The sequence below is a fragment of the Penicillium samsonianum genome, assembly GCF_028829775.1.
Source record: "Penicillium samsonianum strain IBT 33392 chromosome Unknown utg000007l_segment0_segment0, whole genome shotgun sequence".
NCBI classification, from domain to species: domain Eukaryota; kingdom Fungi; phylum Ascomycota; class Eurotiomycetes; order Eurotiales; family Aspergillaceae; genus Penicillium; species Penicillium samsonianum.
Window position 1 is genome coordinate 2717490 of NW_026643265.1, and position 19113 is coordinate 2736602.

Consider the following 19113-nt stretch of genomic DNA (forward strand, 5'->3'; position numbering starts at 1 on the left):
ACCGCGATAGTGATCACAGGAGAAAGCATTAATTTAATCTAAGTCGTTTCTAGTATAATTTTAGGTCTTCCTTTCTCCCTTTGCCAGGACACCCACATCAGTATATATGTAATTTGTTCTATTACCCGGGCCGCCTGTAGGTGTTTATCTCCGGTACGCAAAAATCAAGATCCATGTCTGGAGCTGGGTCCACCTGTTGTGGGTGCAGTATTCTCGTCCTGGGATCCCGATGTAGATCATGATAGTATTGCCCTGAATCGCACGAGTTTTGCTGCCACCAAAAGTTCTCTCGCTGTGCATCCGGGACCTGCATCCATGCCAGCTGTTGGAGCGCATCATGTACTGCCACGGTCCCTCCAGGCTGAAGGTCCCGTAGGCTAGGAATGTGCGAGGGAGAAGCCGTTGCTGTCATAGCCACACCGACTGTAGCATCAGATCCAACCTGGGAAGGCACGCAAAGCTGTCGTGGGAGAATTCCATCTGGAGCACCATAAAGAGGGTTGGAATCCCACGTGTACGCACTTGACTCGGGCGTAGTCTGCGTTTGTGTGCTTCCAATGTTGCTTTGGCTTGAACTTTCGCTGCTGTCAGAGATGAGACTCTCGGAGGGGACATCCAAGGGGCACAGGTGGCGGACGACATCGAGTACAAGCCGGAACACTCGACCCAGCTTGTGGATATGATTGTTGGCAGGTCTCCTAGAACCCAGATCAGAGTAGAACACAGACACTCTCTGCAGAAGCTCGAGATCTGTCTCGCGAGAGAGTGGATGTGCGGTTACCAGTCTGGTAGCCAACAGGAAGAAGGCAGCGATGGGAAATTGCTCCACGAGGCTCTGAGTGGGCAAAAAGGGAAGATCTGTGAACCTCGCCAAACCCATCTGCGAGTAGACCGTGATGCTTGAGTCGTTGGGATCGACGCCGACCACGGGATATGCGTCAGTAGGCGCCAACTCCTCCACCTTGCATGGAGTGCAGGCCGCACAAACTAGGAGCAACATCCCACACGCCACCCTGGCATCCACAGTGGCATCTGCAAGGTAATTACAGTCGAAATGGTGCGAGAGGACGGCAATGCGAGTTGCAAAGAAGCCCTGGCGGAGATCCACGGACGTGAAGTCAGCTAGCACGGCGGGGGTAAAGATGCGGTGGTCCAGCGCCCATTGATCAAGACGCCTAAGGTTCTGGGACACAATCTGCTGGAGTTGTGTGCTTGATGGATTCTTTTTATGGAGAGTGCAGAGAAAGATCTCCTGGATCTGTGTCAGCTGGATGCGAGGGTCGCCATTGGCCCCCTGCGTCAGGTCACACAAAGGGACACAGCCCGGAGAACGAAGCCAACAAGTCGAGCCTCTCGACAGGCCAAACCCAATATCCTGAATGTATAGACAACGGAAGACTTGGACTCGTTCCTGGACCTCTTCGGCTGAGAGGTTCACTTGTTCCCGATTGGTGAGTTGATGGAGGCCCATCGTCTTTGCTAGCACACAAACCAGGGCATGGATAGTTTCGGCCATGTGCAATGGATAATACTGTTGTGCAAGCTTTCCCTAAGTCCCTTCACGTTAGAACACTGGGTTTAGTCGATGGATAGGGAAAATGAATTACTTACGAGCAGGGTTAAAGTCTGAACGTTAATCAATTGAGGAGCTACTAGGATACTCGGATCTGTCACAGCAGCGTGTACTGCAAGCAGGCCGGGGGCACCTGTGCAGAGCTGTTGCAACATCATTATCGCCCCTGGGCCGAGCACCAAGAGAGTGAGTGTATGCAGGCAAATGGCCCAGGGCTCGTCACCGGGCATGAGAGGCCGTTCATAGAGCTGTTCAACTTTCATCCGAAATCGCGATGGGACAAATATATCGGTGGCGTAGTGGCAGTGCTGGAAGAATTGTGACTGGACTACCATGAACAGCTGCTTTGGTGGCAATTGCATGGCTGTTATCTGGGTTGGTCTCGCGCCTGATATTGACTCCTCACTTCCTGCTTCTGAACACAGGAGATTCAGGTGTAGCTCTAGGCCATGTTGGGTGGAATTATCGATGGAATCCCTAGGTGACCCTAGAAGCGTTCGTTTGAAGCGATGACAGAGCGCCAACAATGTTCCTGGTCCATAATATCGGTCATTATGATAGTGATGATTGGGAGCTATGAGCCCATTTGAGCCTTCCACCTCCCTCGCCTTCTCATCTTCCATCTCATGATCCATTATAGTGGAGGTGTCGACTCTCACCGGCTCACTCTCTAAAGATGGCTGTGAATGTGGATTGGAGTGCTGATCTTGCTTTGCCATCGAAAGGATAGTAGCCATCCCCTCTTCAATGATGCTCAACTTATTTTGGATTTGCGAGACATCGTTGCATCTGTTGTGGTTTAGTTTAGCCCATTTCATTCTCTGATGATAGATGATACTCAACATACAATAACTTGATGTGATTGACCCGCTTCCCTGGGGTCGAATAGTCACATTCCACCCCATCTCGTTCACAGTTTGCGCATTCATTTTTTTCACGTCCACAACGAATTTTTCGCTCCCGACAGCGGGCACATGCCGCATCGGAGGTGGCAATGGCGGATGTCTTTGCCATTATTCCGTTTTTTTGTTTCTCCTTTTTTGTTTATGATGGAAAGCCTATTCTAGTACAAACGAAAGGAAGAGAATGTTGGTGGAGCGATTGTGCCTAATCAATTGGAGGCCAGAGAATAATTCCATAGAAAGGACGCACGATATACCCGGAATCTCGATTCTTTAATACCAACGGCCCCAGGGAGTCAGCCCTAGCGAGGCTTGGAGGGTCTGCTATCTACATGGCCCTCTGCATGTGCATAACACATCTCGGCACCAGTCATCTAGATTATAATCGCCTGCTTTAAGATGTGACTCCTTCTTCAGCTGGCAATACTACTTGAACAGGGATCTGAATCCCGAAATAAGCTTTTGCTTACGGCGATTTTTTGGCCAACCCTGGACTGCGCCACGTCGGATTTTCCGATACTTATTTACCTCCGTGCAAACCCTTTTAAATGAGCACTGAAAACCCTATTTGTACATTATTTTTATGATATACTATGTATTGAACTCGTTATTTTTATGATATACTATATATTGAACTAAGAAGTTGGTATGCGAATTCAATAAAGGGTGTTGATATATGTACCCCCCCCATTTAGATATTCATGGCCCCCAAACCTGACACGCACTTTCCTAATTGGGTACGCGGCTTGGCAAAATCGGAGATGGGGCAGTAGCAGTTAGAGAATGCCGCACCACGTCTGCGGGCTACCTTTAGTCCTAACTATGCAGACAATCCTTCAGGAATCGGCGTTGTTTCAATGCTAACCCTAATTCGGTTCTCCAGACACACCACGGATGCAAGGTTGGCGCTCCGGATACGGTTTGATATTGCTTACGCCTCTCGCTGCATCGCAGGAATGCATTTCGATTTCGGGTGGCAGTCACTTTCAACGGGCGGGTTATGAAGTTGCCACGATTGGGTCTCTCGTATTAAATGGGGGGGGGTATCTATAGATCGTTATGCAGGGGGGATCCGGTGACACCCATGGATGCCTATAGGGTCCATTTTGGCTGAAACTACGTCGCATCCCGGTACACGAGTACAGGCCTCGGTTCGAACCACCACGAAAAATACTATTTTATTCTTAAACCTTTATTAAAGATCAGATTATCTCTCTCTTTGATAGTAGTACTACTATAATAGTATATTCGTATTTAAAATGAGACCCTTTAATCAAAAGCAATCGCCGTACAATTTACTCGGGTTCCGTATGTAACCGAAATAAAGCACTTCACTCCCGTTTACTCTAATTTTTTGAGTTAATATATATATATCGAGAAGGAAGGCTTTGCAATTAATATTCCTAGTAAATCTAAAGATCTAAAGACTACGACTAAAGTGCATAAGCGGAATTAAAATTAACCAAGTGGGTTACCCGTGGACCTTTTCTTTTCTTCTTACTTTATAGTTGCCAATCCGCTTCCCCGTCCGCCGGTGGACTCCCGGGGTCCCGACGTCCCGAGGTCCCATCTATAGGTGGACGGGGGCCTATGTATATGTAGCACCTAAGCGAGGACGTTAGTGTTTAGGTAATGGCCTTTATTGTGAAAGTAAGCAAGTTATTATACGCTTATAATTATAGGTATAGAGGGATAGGAGTTTCAATACCTATACGGGGTAGCGTATGAATTAGTAATGGGTGGCCTTGCAGAAAAATAGTGTTGTCGTGGTGGTTCGTGCCGAGGCCGTAACACGAGGAACCGCCAGCCACATCGTAAATTTGAGTTTTTCATTGCCCACATACTCGTGACACACTTTTACAGTGTCGATAATTGGATACTCCATATTTATATGATAAACTACACATATAACTAGTAAGTAACAGAACTTAAATGGAGAGTTATATGTATAGTATTAGATATACCTAGGTATAAAATACATATGTGCTCATATTAAGCCCCTCACTCACTCAGTGGCTCCCACGCCCCTCTGTTATCGTGCGCAAAAAGATCCAGTGTCCTGGGGGCCCGGCCGGTCACCTTCTCCACCGAAGCGTTCATACGAGTTTCAAATCCCGTGGATGCAGCGGTTTCCAGGTTCGTCAGGAACCGAGCATAGTATTCAGAAACCCCAACGCTCACCAAGCCTTCGTACCGCTGGTCCCCAGACAGCTTAACGTGCTCAATGGGACGACCCAGCGCGACGGATAGCTTCTCGGCCACCTCGTCGTAGGTCAGCAACTCTGGCCCCAGCACGCGGTGGTCGCAATTGTGCGATTGGGGATCTATGATAGCCCGGAATGCAACCGCGGCAATATCAATGGCACTCACGAAGGGAATTTTCCCTTCGCCGCAGGCTGTGTAGATCTTGCCCTGATCCCGGATGACAGTGCTAGGAGCCTCGTCGGAGAGGTTTTCTATGGAATGAGTGATTTAGTGGTTAGCTAGCGTACCGAATGACTGCCGCGTAGACTCTTCGCTAGGGTATACACACCCATGAACCAACTGGGTCGAAGCACACAGTAATCCACTCCCGTGTCTAGGAAATGCTGCCACACCATCCCCATGCCCGGCTGCGACGGCTCAGCAGAGCTGCCCGCCACCAGCACGAACCTTCCCACCCCGTGTTCCTTGCGCGCATAGTCAATAAACTCGTTCATGGGCTTCCAGGGCTCAGCGACCAGTGGTTCCATGAGATAGATGGCCGAGATGGACCCGCCCCCGCAAATCGGTACTGGAAAGGTTCCTTCCAGGTGGACTGATCCAGCCAGTCGAATTTGACGGCCGGCATCCCGGAGGGGGCGGCGGAGGGACCGCGACGAGAGGCCAGCAGAAATGGAATGTTCTCATTTTGAAGGAAGCGGGCTAGGCGGACTGAGGTTTTACCTGTGCCGCCGGTAAGAAGGACACGCATAATCAGGGTGTGCTTTTTGTGTAGATTGAGGAGTTTTTGGTTCTTCGAAAACTCGCAGTAAGTTGACTGGCAGTACAATATAAATAAAGTACTAAACGAACCCGATACAACCCAACGGCCATAGGACTTAAGACAAGCTTAAATCCGGCTCGAGATTGTCCCTGAGACTTACTGCTTCCGGAAGTATACAGGATCCTGGGTTTGTAGGCTGTTTGATTGCTCGGATCCCGAAGACCGAACCAGGCGATGAAGGCTAGGTCCGTTCGTACGTCTTATTTGGGAGACTCCCCCCACGTTAACAAAGCAAGAAAAAGAACAGACAAGCTGGCTACCTCTACTTTGTGAAATTCATTTTAACCCAACATGATCATTACCCCTCGGTTCCACCTGCTAGAGCTTGGCGATCAGCCATGGTGTCCAGAATGGCTGCGCGAATACTCGCACATGGCTCGCATCCAGATGTGGAAGACCAGGGCCCCTGGAACCAAAGACTCGCCAGCCGTGCAAGTCTGCGACCTGCTGCTCAACCATCTGCCTGACCTGGCCTCCTTCACCTTCATTGACTCCTGTGCAGGCGGGGGAGGACCAATTCCTATCATGGAGGCTACCCTGAACGACAAACTCAAGCAAAGGGGGGAAGGGCCGGTGAACTTCATTCTCACCGATCTCTACCCCTCGCTTGAAAAATGGGCAGCCATGTCGAAACGGAGCGCTAATATATCTTACATCGAGACCCCGGTGGATGCCACCCGTGCCCTGCGAATGGCGGCGCCGGGAAAGAAAGAATGTCGCATCTTCAACCTGTGCTTCCACCATTTTGATGACCCAGAGGCCGCTACGGTGCTTCGAAGTGCTATCCAAGAGACGGATGCTTTTGTGTATGTCTATTCCTCCCCGGACAAAGATGCGAGTTAAGTTGCGCACAGTTTGGTTAACATGCAGCGTTAGGATCTTTGAAATGACAAATCGAACCCTCTCGGCCTTCCTCAATACCACTTTCATTGTCTTATCGCCCTTGTTAACGACGTTTATGTGGTTCAGTCACTCACCTCTTCATATGATCTTTACCTACCTCTTTCCACTTGTTCAGATGTTTTTTGCCGTGGACGGCTACGTGTCATGTATACGTGGACGGACGCCGGAGGAAATCACGCAGTTGATCAATAAACAGTCGGATCTGGACCTCAGCGGATGGGATTTCAAGAGCGGCGAAGAGATGATGTTGCCTCCATTCGGAAAGATGTATTGGTATATAGGGACCAAGAAATAGAGAACTCTATGGCTAGCTATATATGTGTCTCCTTCATACAATTGTCTTCTTTCAAGCCTCTATTCAATTCCCCTTTGCCGCGATGAAATTTCCTACAGATGCGTAAGAAGTATTTGACTGCCTCCATCTTCTATATCACCAACAGAAGAAACCATTGAATGGGGAAAATGCGTGGTTCACTAAATATTAAGTCCATAGAAAACTTTTCATTAGATATTCGGAAACCTTAACCTTGATATGTTACTTAAAAATTGTATTCCAAAGCCGGTTACATGAAAGCATTTTAGTGAACCTCGAGGTAACTGCCTATGCCGTCCATCCTTGACTTCCCACGATTGATTGTCTCGGATTCCGAGGACCGAGTACCGATTAAAAAAGATAAAATAAAACAGTTGCTGAGAACTTTTCCGGCAGGTGGGCTCTGTTCATTTTACAGGGGTGGTCACTTGCATATATATAATTAGGGTGTGCAACCCCTCTGTTTATCGAAAGCTATTCAGTTGCCGAGACCAAAGAAGCGTCACCACAATGACAATTTCAAATAAAAAACAAGTTGATGTTCTGATCATTGGTGCTGGCCCAATGGGGTAAGTGAAAGCCGAAAAAGAAGAAAAAGAAGAGAAACGACATACTAACCTGTATTCTCAGGCTAATGACTGCACTATGGATGGCAGAGCTAGGAATCAAAACGTGTATCATTGACGATAAAGGAACGAGAGCCTTAAATGGTCGCGCCGATGGGTTTCATGTGCGCACAGCAGAGATCTGGGACAGTTTCGGTATCTATGGAGTCCTGCAGCAGTTTGGAGTCAGATTTGATGAATGGTGTCTTTGGGTACGTATACTCTACCTATGAGAGTCGGATTAGGTATGTGGCTAACGGTAAATAACCATTAAGGCTCCGGGAGATGATGGTCGGTTGTCAAGACAACAACGGCAGGGCATGATGGGGCTAGATGTCTCAAGGTAGGTTGTTTGGCAGGCCTCGACAGGGCATGTATTAAATCAAAGAACAAAATACTAACAGTCAACGGTAGGCTGAACACCTGCACCATGCATCAAGGTAATACGGAAGCCACTCTGCTCGATGCAATCCGACAACGATCCGGCCCAGAGGTCGAACGAGGTGTAGTGCCCATTTCTATGGAGCTTGATGAAAGTCTTGTCGACGACCCTGAGGCATACCCGGTGAAGGTCCAACTGCGACACCAACGACAAGAAGATTTAGCCGTGTGGAGGACCAATTCGCATAGTATTCAGCCAGGTGGTGTGATCCAGGAAGAAAAGGGAAAGATCCAGGGGATTATCTCTCCATCGTCTGCTACCAAGAACGACACTATCCCCCGGGTCAGCAGTGATGAGGGAAGCACAACAACCATCCATGCAAAATATGTCGTTGGGAGTGACGGTGCTCATAGTTGGGTGCGCCGCCAGTTGGGCTTCTCAATGGAAGGCACCTCCACCGATGCAGTTTGGGGAGTCGTTGATGCTGTGCTTATCACCGACTTTCCAGAGTAAGTTTGCTCTTTCCTGCAAGATGAAGACACCGCAGTTCACTAAAGTTTTGTTTCCAGCTTTCGCAAACACTGCACCATCCTTACCCAGCATGGAACCATTCTCAGCGTTCCACGGGAGGATGGCATGACTCGGTTATATGTCCAACTTCCACCGTCCTTCTCAAACGTATCGGTGACGGACTCTAGAGTGGGAACACAAATTATTGCCGTCGCTCGCCAGAGCCTGTTCCCTCATACTTTGGCGTATTCCTATTGCGACTGGTGGACCATCTACCGTGTGGGCCAACGTGTAGCCACCAGCTTTGCGCACCGGGACCGCATCTTCCTCGGTGGTGATGCGGTGCACACTCATACCCCTAAGTGTGGCCAAGGCATGAATGTCTCCATGCAAGATGCCTTCAATCTGGGGTGGAAGTTGGCCGGAGTGATTCAGGGCCAGCTTCACCGCAGTGTTCTACAGACATACCAGTCGGAACGCCGGCCCGTCGCCCAGGATCTTATCAACATCGATACAAGTCTAGCTAACGCCCTGACCAATGAAACCATGTCCGATCCTGTGGGAGTTGGGCAGGTGTACGAGCGGCTCCGGAATTATGCAAGCGGCGCCAATATCTGCTACCCTCCCGGTATGCTGGTGGCAAGCGCCACAACGGCGAAGCAACATTTGGCCAGCCATCTGAGACTAGGCATGCGGTTTCCCAGTCACCCGGTCATCAACCACTCCAGTGCTGTTCCTGTCGAGAGCCAAACCCTCCTCCAAAGCGACGGTCGATGGCGGGTGTTGGTCTTCGCCGGCGATGTGACGAATCCGACCCAGCTGGAGCGTGTGAACCAGCTAGGCAAATATATCAGCCAATTGGTCACTCAATTCCGGTCGATTCGTGATGATCAGCCTTTTGTGGAAAGCTTGGTCTTTTACTACGGTCGTCTGGATCAGGTGGAGCTAGGTGACTTCCATGACACCTTCTTCCCCTTTGATGCGTCCCGGGGATATAACTACAATCTAATATTTTCTGATCCACCTGCTTCACTCTCTCAAGGTCGTCCAGAGTCTGCACATGTGAAATATGGCATCAGTTGCGGCAGGGGCTGTATGGTTGTGACCCGACCTGATCAATGCGTGGGTTGGATAGGGGACCTGGAGGATGAACAGGAGTTGAAACGGTATTTTGCTGGAATTATGCGATAGGGCTATTGGGAAAGATGGTTTTCACGTACTCGGCTGCTTTAATTGAAAATAAGTCTTCTGATATTGTCGTGTAATGGTTACTGCGATTGACTGATGTTCCCTTGCGAGAATCTTTATGTGTTTTGGTTCATCCCAGTTCTTCTATTCTTCTATCTGCCTATATAGTTCTAGGGAACACATATTTGTACAATTCGACCATCTACACCCGAAAATAGCACCTTAGGGCGAAATTAACATTCTTTTAGTGCACCGGTACGTAGTAACGTGATCCTTTTGATATTTCTCGTTGAGGTAATTGATGGAGAGATGCCTCAAGGACCATACTAATAATATTCCAATGAAAAGGCAAAGTTGTTGGACTATGTCGGTCATCCCATTGATGCCTCCATTTGTTTGCAGACTGAGCCTTTCTTTGTTTGGCAGGGTATAAATCCCCTGCTCTAGATAGATTGAATAGATCATGATTCTTCTTCTTCTCTCTCTCTCCCACAGTTAGTAGCCCCAACAAAAGTGAAAACAATAATATTAGAAAGTCGCATTAAACAATCAACATAAAGATGCAATACATATACAGATATATGTAGGTAACCCGGGACAATATTTAATCTTCATTATATTATCAGGCTTGGAAAAGATTCACAACTTCGCAATTACTATAAATCTGTTTTCTCCAGAAGTTAAAATCACGATTCAGTAAATATGGCTCAAATTGCTTTTCCATATCTTTCTCATTTGTGTTTCTTTCCCCTCGAATCGCATCTGATAACCCTCAAGCATTATGATCATTCTACACACGACAGAATTATGCAGCGATCATCTTGGGCAATAGAACTTCGGTATAATTCCACAACGAGGCTGTGTGATGAGCCAAGAATGCCGCACCGGAGTACCAGGTGTTTCTATGTCCCTGAAGCGCATTGAGGCTGTTGTAGAAGCCATTTTCAATTGCACTGGCAGCAACCGATAGCTGATATGGAGTGTGACTCCCAAAAACGAGAAATTCGGCCGTCTTGCCTGTCAAACGCTTGATAGCAGCCAGCGATTCCGCTTTCACTACATCCTCAGAGACGTCAGTCTCTGCGTTGTACCAGATCCTGTAGACGCCCTCCGAGGTTGTTGACTGCAGGTACATGAGACCTCCAAGGGTGGGCAAGTCGTAGGAGTTGCTGATATCAATCCCCAGCGTGTCGACGAATGCTCCAATTCCGGTGCCTTTCACTAGGCCCACGTACATAGCATTGTAGCCGAACTGGTCGAACACAGCCTTTTCGGTGACATCCAGGCTCAGAGGATTCATATTTTTCGGCGTCTGCGGCATTGCCACGAGGAGTTTCTTGGCCACAATGAGCTTATTTCCTGAGGGTGTGCGTACCACCAATTTTGCACTCGAGCCGTTTGCGGGTCGGCTCGCCGCAACGACCGTTGAAGACAAGAGGACATTAGACCCAAGATGAGCTTGCATCGCAGCATAGACGGCGTGATTTTCATGAGCCATGACGTTGCTCCCTTGAAAGCCTTCCATGTAAGCTTTATCGAGAGACTTCAACATGTAGACGGTGGTCTGCTTCAGGATATCGCCGTTGCCGGCTCCCCACATGCCCAGAAGGTAGCCAATGTTTTCCAGCGAATACTTGGTGATGAATTCACCAAATGGAAGTAGCAGATCTTCGGGTACGGGGTTAGGCAGATTCCAGGAATCGGCCAGATAGGGATATTTCTCGAGCTGGGTCATATATTCGGTGAAGTCGGGCTTGGGCAGAGAGAAGTTTTGGTAGACGGTACCCGTAGAAAAGTCGGCATATTGCGTGCTTGTCGCGGTGGCGAGGTATGGTACCAGGTTTACATTGAAGCGGCTAAAGAAGTTGCGAAGAAGCGTGGTGTTTTGGAAGTTCTCAACTCCGTAGTCAATGATCTCCCCGGTGGAAGGTACGGTATATGCCTCAGTCTGACCCCCCAGCGCATCTTTTTTCTCCACAAGAACCACGCTCTGGCCCAAGTCACCGAGTCGGACCGCTGCATATGCTCCAGCGGCACCGCCCCCAATGACACAAACATCACGTTTAATGATGTTGTTTGCATGGTAGTTGGAGGCTTCGAAGCTGTAGGCAGACGCTGCCGTTAAGCTGACAAAGACAGTTGATAGACGAGAGAGATGCATCATGTTTGGTGAAGAATGGTTTGTTTGCTTGCCTGCGTGTGTGTATGCTGATCAGTGCCAGATCGAATAAGGTCCGATCTCAACAAGATGCGTGATACTTGTACTCTTTCTCTTTGGCTGAAATGAGAAAGGTAAACGGGATCCGGCTCCCGAATTGAAGCCGTTCCTGTTGACGATGTTCGGCCATCGGGGTCCGACTGCGCTGAAGGAATAGCAGAGGGAGTTTAATTCCTGGACGCTTTTGATAAATGAACTCCATCAAATCCCGTTTATACTGTGCCCTAACTATCAAATTATATTTGCATACGATGGAATTAAAGGGTTCCTTGACAGCCAGCCACGAGGTTGATTCTATGGATGATGGCGTCGTGGTGTTAGATTTGAACAGTCTGACGCCCACCTCCGGCAACAGGACCGAATTGAAACTTGCTTCAGATGGCCATGTATGATATTTTGCGCTTTTCTCAAGGGTAGCGCTGGCTGTAGCTGACGGAAATCAGACCATCCTCATTCCCCAACCGAAGGATGACGCTAGTGATCCGCTCAACTGGAGCACTTTCAAGAAGCACGCGATCCTACTCTGCGTCGCTTTTGGCTCCTTTGCAGGGGACTTTGGCATGGCAATTGGGATTCCTGCCGCCATTCTGCAGAGCGAAGAATGGAAGGTGTCCGCGTCGGTAGTCAATGAGCCCAACAATCTCGCCGTTATGATGATCGGGATTTCATCACTGCTATGGGTACCTCTGCTCTCCTCCTGGGGCCGTGCGCCTGTTCTATTCTGGAGTACAGTGATGGGTCTTTTCTTCACCCTAGGATGTGTTCTGGCGCCAAACTTTCCTACCTACTATGCAATGCGTGCTTTGCAGGGTGTCACCCAAGGCACTGGATCGTCTATTGGGCTGCAGCTCATCCAGGACATGTTCTTCTTCCATGAACATCCCCGCAAAATTGGTCTCTGGTATGGTATTTTCCTCGTCTCCCCATTTGCTGGGCCCATGTTAGGCAACTTCATGGTGGCGGGACTGGGCACGTGGAGACCTTTATTCTGGCTGGTCTTTGCTTTCGCGGCATGTCTTACGGTTATGATCATAGCGTGTGCCGATGAGTCTTTCTACAATCGTGATGTCGCAGATGAGAAGCAACCGAAACGTGCGATGAACACTATGGCTCGCCTCTCCCGTGTGGTGGGTTGGTGGCAGCTACAACATCACCGAGAATACTACCGCCCGGTTCTTCCTTGCTACCTCCAACTCTTCAAGGTTGCTCTCCGGCCTATAATCCTCCTAGTGGTGATAAACTACGGAGTACTTTTCATGTGGAGTATTGGCATCAACCAGAGCTCCGCTCTGCTGCTAGAACTTCCCCAAGCGTCCGGCGGGTATGGCATGTCGGCACGAGCAATCGGCTACGTCTACTTTGGTCCGATTGTGTCCGTCTTTCTCGGGTGGTTTGTGGGCCATTTTCTAAACGACTATGCGATGGAGCAGTACACAAAGCGACACCAGGGGCGATTCGTTCCCGAAGCCCGGTTGTGGGTGGTCTACCTTGCGGCTCTGGTGATGATCCCCGGAATTGTCCTAGTGGGGATTACCCTGCAGCAGCATCTCCACTGGGTCGGAATTTTATTTGGTTGGGGCATGTTCCAGGGCGGGGTGATGATTATTTCGGTGGTCATGGTCGCCTACGGAATGGATTGTTGTCCTGCTGCGTCTGGAGAAGTCTCGGCTTTTCTTAACCTGGGCCGGGCAGCATGCGGATTTGCTGTCGGCTACTTCCAGCAGCCCTGGGGGCTCAAACAGGGATACGATGTCTCGTTTGGCCTTCAGGCGGTGATCACAGTGGTGGCATTTCTCGGTGTGGTATGTATTCAGGTGTTTGGTGCGAAACTGCGGCGATTCTCTTTGGGCATGGCTCTATAGAAATCTAGCATTAGTATTTTGTGCATGTATAGAATTTGTAAATGACCTGTTAACTTGCAATAAAAAACATCTTTTTTCTTTTTTCTTTTCTCTTTTCGTATTTGATTTAACTACAATATTATTCCCTCGGTCTTCGGAGCGCGAACAGAAATAAACAAAAAAGAAAAAGAAAAAGAAAAAGAAAAATCGGACTTTAGTTGGCGCCCGGTCTTGCTCGGCCTTGATCCCGCTGATATCTCCGGACAAGAAGTCGAAGGGCCATTTTCATTTGTTTGAGGGTGATTCGCCCCTGTAAAGAACTCATCTAGTCTAGTCTCATTCTGCAAATGGTGGCTTACTTTCTTTTTGCCTAATCAATCTTTTCACCAATTATTCTACCCATATTCCTACAACTTTCATCGCCTTCGGTTTTTCAATATATCATTAATCCACGGTAACTTCTTCTTCTGAACCTCGAATATCCACACCTAATCTCTGAGTAGGGTTACCATTGCTTTCGCGGCCTGGTTCCCAAAAGAAAAATGAACAGCATCCCCATGACGAATCCGGAATCCGATATAGAGGTGCATCCCGATTCTGAGGTTGGACCCCAGCATAATGATAGGAACCAAGACTCCATAAGCCACGAGCAGAAAAGCACTACATCCACCATGTATGCCGCTGATCACATGTCACTTTTCCATGAATGTGTCTTCATCGCAACAATATGCACGGCTCAATTCACGACGCAAGTAGGCCTAACCCAAACACTGGGCATCCTGCATCAGATCGGCGACAGCTTCGGTATTACAAACCCTGGGGTGCTTTCTTGGCTCATTGCTGGTTATAGCTTGACGTCGGGGACCTTTATACTCGTTGCTGGCCGGCTTGGGGATCTCTTTGGGCACAAGAGGATTTTCATAATTGGCATGCTATGGTTCGCTCTCTGGACTATGGTTGCGGGCCTCAGCATCTATTGTAACGAGTACCTGTTTATATTCGCCAGGGTGTTTCAGGGGCTGGGGCCCGCTGCCTTATTACCCAACGGGCTTGCGCTTTTGGGGATTTCCTATCCCGCCGGACCGAGGAAGAACATGGCATTCGCGTTATTCGGTGCCTGTGCTCCAGGCGGTGGTGTCTTTGGCCTACTCTTCTCCGGCCTGTTTGCGCTAGCCTGGTGGCCATGGGCATTTTGGAGTCACGCTATCACGCTGGTTCTGCTGGCTGCGTTCAGCGCCCTAGTCATCCCAACACAAAGCCGCTCAAACGATCAAAACAAAAGCCTTGGAGAAAAGCTTCCAATGCTCGACATCCCCGGAGCCGTCACGGGCGTCGCAGCGCTAGTGCTATTTAATTTTGCATGGAATCAAGCCCCAGCGTACGGCTGGCAGCAAGCATATATCTACGTCATCCTAATCCTTGGCGTCATTTTTGCAGTTTCCTTCTACTTCATTGAGTCTCGCTGGGCCAAGACACCACTTGTGCCCTTCGAGATCTTCACGGGTGATATCAACTTCGTGGTTGCATGCGTCGCCTGCGGCTGGGCCTGCTTTGGAATCTGGATCTACTACGTGACGCAGTTCATCGAGGTGCTGAGAGGCGGCTCGCCGCTGCTCACCGCCGCGTACATCTGCCCAGTGGCCGTTTCGGGCGCCTTCGCATCCGTGACTACCGGTTTCCTGCTACAGCACGTACGCGCAGCGTGGGTTATGGTATTCTCGCTAACGTGTTTCATGGTGGGGACTATCCTGGTGGCGACGGCACCAGTGCATCAAACATACTGGGCCCAGTTGTTTGTGTGCATGCTGATTATCCCGTGGGGTATGGATACGTCGTTTCCTGCGGCGACAGTTATTTTCTCGAACGCTGTTAAGAAGGAGCATCAGGGTATGGGTGGGGCCTTGATTGGTACGATAGTAAACTATAGTATCTCGCTTGGATTGGGGTTTGCAGGCACGATCGACGTGCATGTTAACCGCGGCAGCACGACGCCGGCTGATGCTCTGCTTGGGTATCGTGGCGCGTGGTATTTTGGTATTGGGTTGACCGGGCTAGGCATTGTGTTGAGTTTAATTTTTGTCGCGAAAGGGTATTGGCATGACGTTAAGAAGCAACGAGTTTAGGGGGCGAGACATTGAATGAATTGCATCCTGGGCTCACAACTGCACAATTGCACGATCTAACGCCACCCCTCTGATCAAGATTTCTTCCTTCTCTCTTCCCTCGATCTCTATAGCAGAAGCTCTAACAACCACAACAACGTTAATTGGCATTGCTATTGTGGTTGTCGTTGCATTATTGTCTACTTTCAAATTATTCACTCTCACTTCATACGAATATTGAATACTATCTATCACATCCACCATAGAGACTCCGTCTTGGCATCTTTGTTCCTAACTCGAAAACCCGAATTGTAAATGACCTACGCAAGTTGCCCCTCTACTACCAAGACTATTATGTTACGCTAGTTATACTGCACGACTCATGTAAATGTCTTAAACAATAATGCCTTTGCATTCGCAAAATAATATGGGGAAACCTATGATATATGGGGGAAAACCCACATCAAGACAATATAAGCAAAGAAAATAGGAACTCTGATGAGTTCCCGTCATTCAATGCCAGCAATCCATGGATGTTATCATTGCTAAAACGTTCTGTCAGCCCTATGCACTCAGCCCTATCCGACCAGGGAGGTCTATCACTTACCAGCTATCAATTGCTATTTCTGTCACCTCTGCAGTGTTGTTTTTCTCCGTCTAGCATCAACGGACAATCTATAGTTTGCCATTTCTGTCAGCTCTGTATAGTCAATTTTATCCGATCGGGTAGGAATATCACTTGCATTCTATCGGTCATATTTTTGTTAGCTCTGTATAGTCATCCTTATCCGACCCCGGGGCCCCGGGGCCAGGGAGAAACATCACTTACATTCTGTCGGTTGCCATTTCTGTCAGCTCTGTGTAGTCAATTTATTCGATCTAGGAGGACCGTCACTTACCAGCTATCGGTCATAATTTCTGTTAGCTCTGTACACATACATGCCTTATCCGACCAGGGAGGACTTTATCCGATTATAGAGAAGGATCACTTACCACCTATAGTTTGCGATTCCTATTAGCTCTCTTTAGTCATGTTAATCCTATCGGGTAGGAGCATCACTTACATCCTATTAGTTGCCATTTCTGTTAGCATTGTATAGTCAACTTTATCCGATCTGGGAAGACACTTACCACCTATTAGTTGCCATTTCCGTTAGCTCTGCGTAGTTAACTTTATCCGATCGGGGAGGAGTATCACTTGCCATCTATTAGTTGCCATTTCCGTTAGCTCTGCGTAGTTAACTTTATCCGATCTGGGAGGAGCATCACTTACATTCTATGGGTTGCCATTTCTGTTAGCTCTGTATATATAGTCATCCTTATCCGACCAGGGAGGACATTATTCGATTAGCGAGAAGCATCACTTACCGCCTGTTAGTTGCCATTTCTGTTAGCTCTGTATAGTCATCCCTTCCTGATTAGGGAGGGATATCACTTACCACCTATTAGTTTCCATTTCCGTTAGCTCTGCGTAGTTAACTTTATCCGATCGGGGAGGAGTATCACTTACATCCTATTAGTTACCTTTCTGTTAGCTCTGTGTAGTTAACTTTGTCCGATCGGGTAGGAGCATCACTTACGTTCTATTAGTTGCCATTTCTGTTAGCACTGTATAGTCAACTTTATCCGATCTGGGAGGACACTTACCACCTATCGGTTGCCATTTCCGTCAGCTATGTGAATCGTTTTTCTCCGATCGGGGAGGAGCATCACTTACCACCTATTAGTTGCCATTTCTGTTAGCTCTGTGTAGTTAACTTATTCGATCTGGGAGGACACTTACCGCCTATCAGTTGCGATTTCCGTCAGCTCTATATAGTCAACTTTATTCGATCTAGGAGGAACATCACTTACATTCTATCGGTTGGTTAGTTTTGGCGTCATTTTTCTGACTAGGGAAGAAGATCACTTACCACCTATCAGTTGTGATTTCCGTCAGCTCTGTATAGTCAACTTTATTCGATCTGGGAAGAACATCACTTACCGGCTATCGGTTGCCATTCCCATCAGCTCTGTACGGTCATCCTTATCCGACTAGGGGAGCGCATCACTTACCACCTATTAGTTACCATTTCCGTTAGCTGTGTTAAATTTATCCGATTGGGGAGGAGTATCACTCACATCCTATCAGTCGTGATTTCCGTCAGCTCTATATAGTCAACTTTATTCGATCTAGGAGGAACATCACTTACATTCTATCGGTTGCCATTCCCATCAGCTCTGTGCGGTCATCCTTATCCGACTAGGGGAGCGCATCACTTACCAGCTATCGATTGCCATTTGTCAGCTCTTATCCCATGGAAAGTCTCGGGTTATTCTTACCTGCTGACGCTCGGCCAACGCTTTGGATTGCCCTTCGTTGATTGGAGATGCCATCACAGTAGCAATCATAAATGCGAAAAGGAAATGGATTGGTTGCATGTTTAAACAATGGGGCTGAGTTTGTCGTTGTAGTGTCCAAAAGAATATGATACAATTTGGCTCTAGATGGCAGGAATTATCGCTCGGGCTTTATACCCTTCACCGGTTCACATTTAGCTTATCGGAAACAGCCCTTGAAAGAGGAGCTTGTTATTCAGGCGCGTGTGGTACATAGGATCGACCATATTAGATGATTCTGACTGGCTAGAGTTACCATTGGATTACAACATATGAACTGTCTTAGTGATCGGCAGGTTCAACATGGACCAAGTGGGTATTCCGTAGAATAATCGAAAATAGGTGAGTGGGTATATGTACGCAAAACATGACGTCCGAGATCATCCGCAAATGACGAATTAAACACAGGAATCAGGGACCCCAAGGGGTTGCACGCCATCTTCATATCTCGTGCGGAAGTACGCATTGTAGCTTTCCTTATTCCTTAGATATTTACCCTTTCCTCGGCCGAATCCAGGTTTATGCATCCAATTACTGTGGGTCCATAATCTTAAAGAGTGTGGTTTTCCATTTCGCACATCCGCACGCTAGTCGCAAAATCGATTGAAAGATCGATCAGCCCCAGCGGCAGACAATGCGCGGTGCTAAACAGAATCGAATGCCGTGACTATACCTAAATATTAGAAAGGGAAAAAATGGCTTAGCACACTTAGAGTTTCTGTGCCGTCATGGCTTCAAACTGCAATATTGGGAATACGTACTAGCTCTTGTCTATCATGTCCAAATCGGAGTAATAATATGGACTTCGACAGTGATAAATTCTATCAAATCAACTCCGGCATTCCAATTGGCTCACGGCAAATTTCGGGATGGATGCTGACTTCACCGATTAAGTTTGCCATTGGTGATACATTGGGTTTAAATGCATAGTTAGTACATTTTCTGAAAACAGTGAAGACCCCACACTGACCAGAATGATCTTCACTAGAAGATTACCTTCAATCTCTGACTTCCAGCCTACTAGCTTGTATGTACATATATGATTTCAACCCCAATATTACATGATAGACTGGTGAAGAGATAGGACCACTGAGGTTTCGAAGGGTCTTCAGTAGGTGAGTCTTTCAACATGTAATGCAATCTCCATCTCGAAGAAATTCAATGGTTCTGTC

General features: G+C 48.0%; 8 protein-coding genes across 8 annotated transcripts; 4 read left to right on the forward strand and 4 right to left on the reverse strand.

Moving 5' to 3' along the window:
• Positions 1-121: 121 nt before the first annotated feature.
• On the reverse strand, positions 122-2587 carry N7471_011907 (uncharacterized protein; the record flags this gene model as incomplete). Its single annotated transcript, XM_057284626.1, has 3 exons — positions 122-1549; positions 1612-2362; positions 2421-2587. The coding sequence occupies 3 exons, from the start codon at positions 2585-2587 to the stop codon at positions 122-124; spliced, it is 2346 nt and encodes a 781-aa protein (XP_057130892.1).
• Positions 2588-4414: 1827 nt separating this feature from the next.
• Positions 4415-5616, reverse strand: N7471_011908 (uncharacterized protein). The gene is made up of 2 exons (XM_057284627.1): positions 5009-5616; positions 4415-4931 (listed from the first exon to the last, which is right to left on the reverse strand). The coding sequence occupies exons 1-2, from the start codon at positions 5205-5207 to the stop codon at positions 4477-4479; spliced, it is 654 nt and encodes a 217-aa protein (XP_057130893.1). The 5' UTR covers positions 5208-5616; the 3' UTR covers positions 4415-4476.
• Positions 5617-5791: 175 nt separating this feature from the next.
• On the forward strand, positions 5792-6698 carry N7471_011909 (uncharacterized protein; the record flags this gene model as incomplete). Its single annotated transcript, XM_057284628.1, has 2 exons — positions 5792-6306; positions 6377-6698. The coding sequence occupies 2 exons, from the start codon at positions 5792-5794 to the stop codon at positions 6696-6698; spliced, it is 837 nt and encodes a 278-aa protein (XP_057130894.1).
• A 528-nt stretch (positions 6699-7226) lies between these two features.
• N7471_011910 (putative phenol hydroxylase) lies at positions 7227-9515 on the forward strand (the record flags this gene model as incomplete). Its single annotated transcript, XM_057284629.1, has 5 exons — positions 7227-7285; positions 7347-7533; positions 7597-7664; positions 7736-8212; positions 8273-9515. The coding sequence occupies 5 exons, from the start codon at positions 7227-7229 to the stop codon at positions 9402-9404; spliced, it is 1923 nt and encodes a 640-aa protein (XP_057130895.1). The 3' UTR covers positions 9405-9515.
• Positions 9516-10206: 691 nt separating this feature from the next.
• Positions 10207-11565, reverse strand: N7471_011911 (uncharacterized protein; the record flags this gene model as incomplete). The annotated part of the gene is made up of 1 exon (XM_057284630.1): positions 10207-11565. One exon carries the CDS (start codon positions 11563-11565, stop codon positions 10207-10209), a length of 1359 nt encoding a protein of 452 aa, XP_057130896.1.
• A 305-nt stretch (positions 11566-11870) lies between these two features.
• On the forward strand, positions 11871-13481 carry N7471_011912 (putative MFS transporter; the record flags this gene model as incomplete). Its single annotated transcript, XM_057284631.1, has 2 exons — positions 11871-12005; positions 12063-13481. 2 exons carry the CDS (start codon positions 11871-11873, stop codon positions 13479-13481), a joined length of 1554 nt encoding a protein of 517 aa, XP_057130897.1.
• A 536-nt stretch (positions 13482-14017) lies between these two features.
• On the forward strand, positions 14018-15583 carry N7471_011913 (MFS transporter; the record flags this gene model as incomplete). Its single annotated transcript, XM_057284632.1, has 1 exon — positions 14018-15583. The coding sequence occupies one exon, from the start codon at positions 14018-14020 to the stop codon at positions 15581-15583; it is 1566 nt and encodes a 521-aa protein (XP_057130898.1).
• A 557-nt stretch (positions 15584-16140) lies between these two features.
• N7471_011914 (uncharacterized protein) lies at positions 16141-17983 on the reverse strand (the record flags this gene model as incomplete). Its single annotated transcript, XM_057284633.1, has 4 exons — positions 16141-16158; positions 16392-16410; positions 17755-17804; positions 17885-17983. 4 exons carry the CDS (start codon positions 17981-17983, stop codon positions 16141-16143), a joined length of 186 nt encoding a protein of 61 aa, XP_057130899.1.
• Between the last annotated feature and the right edge of the window lie 1130 nt (positions 17984-19113).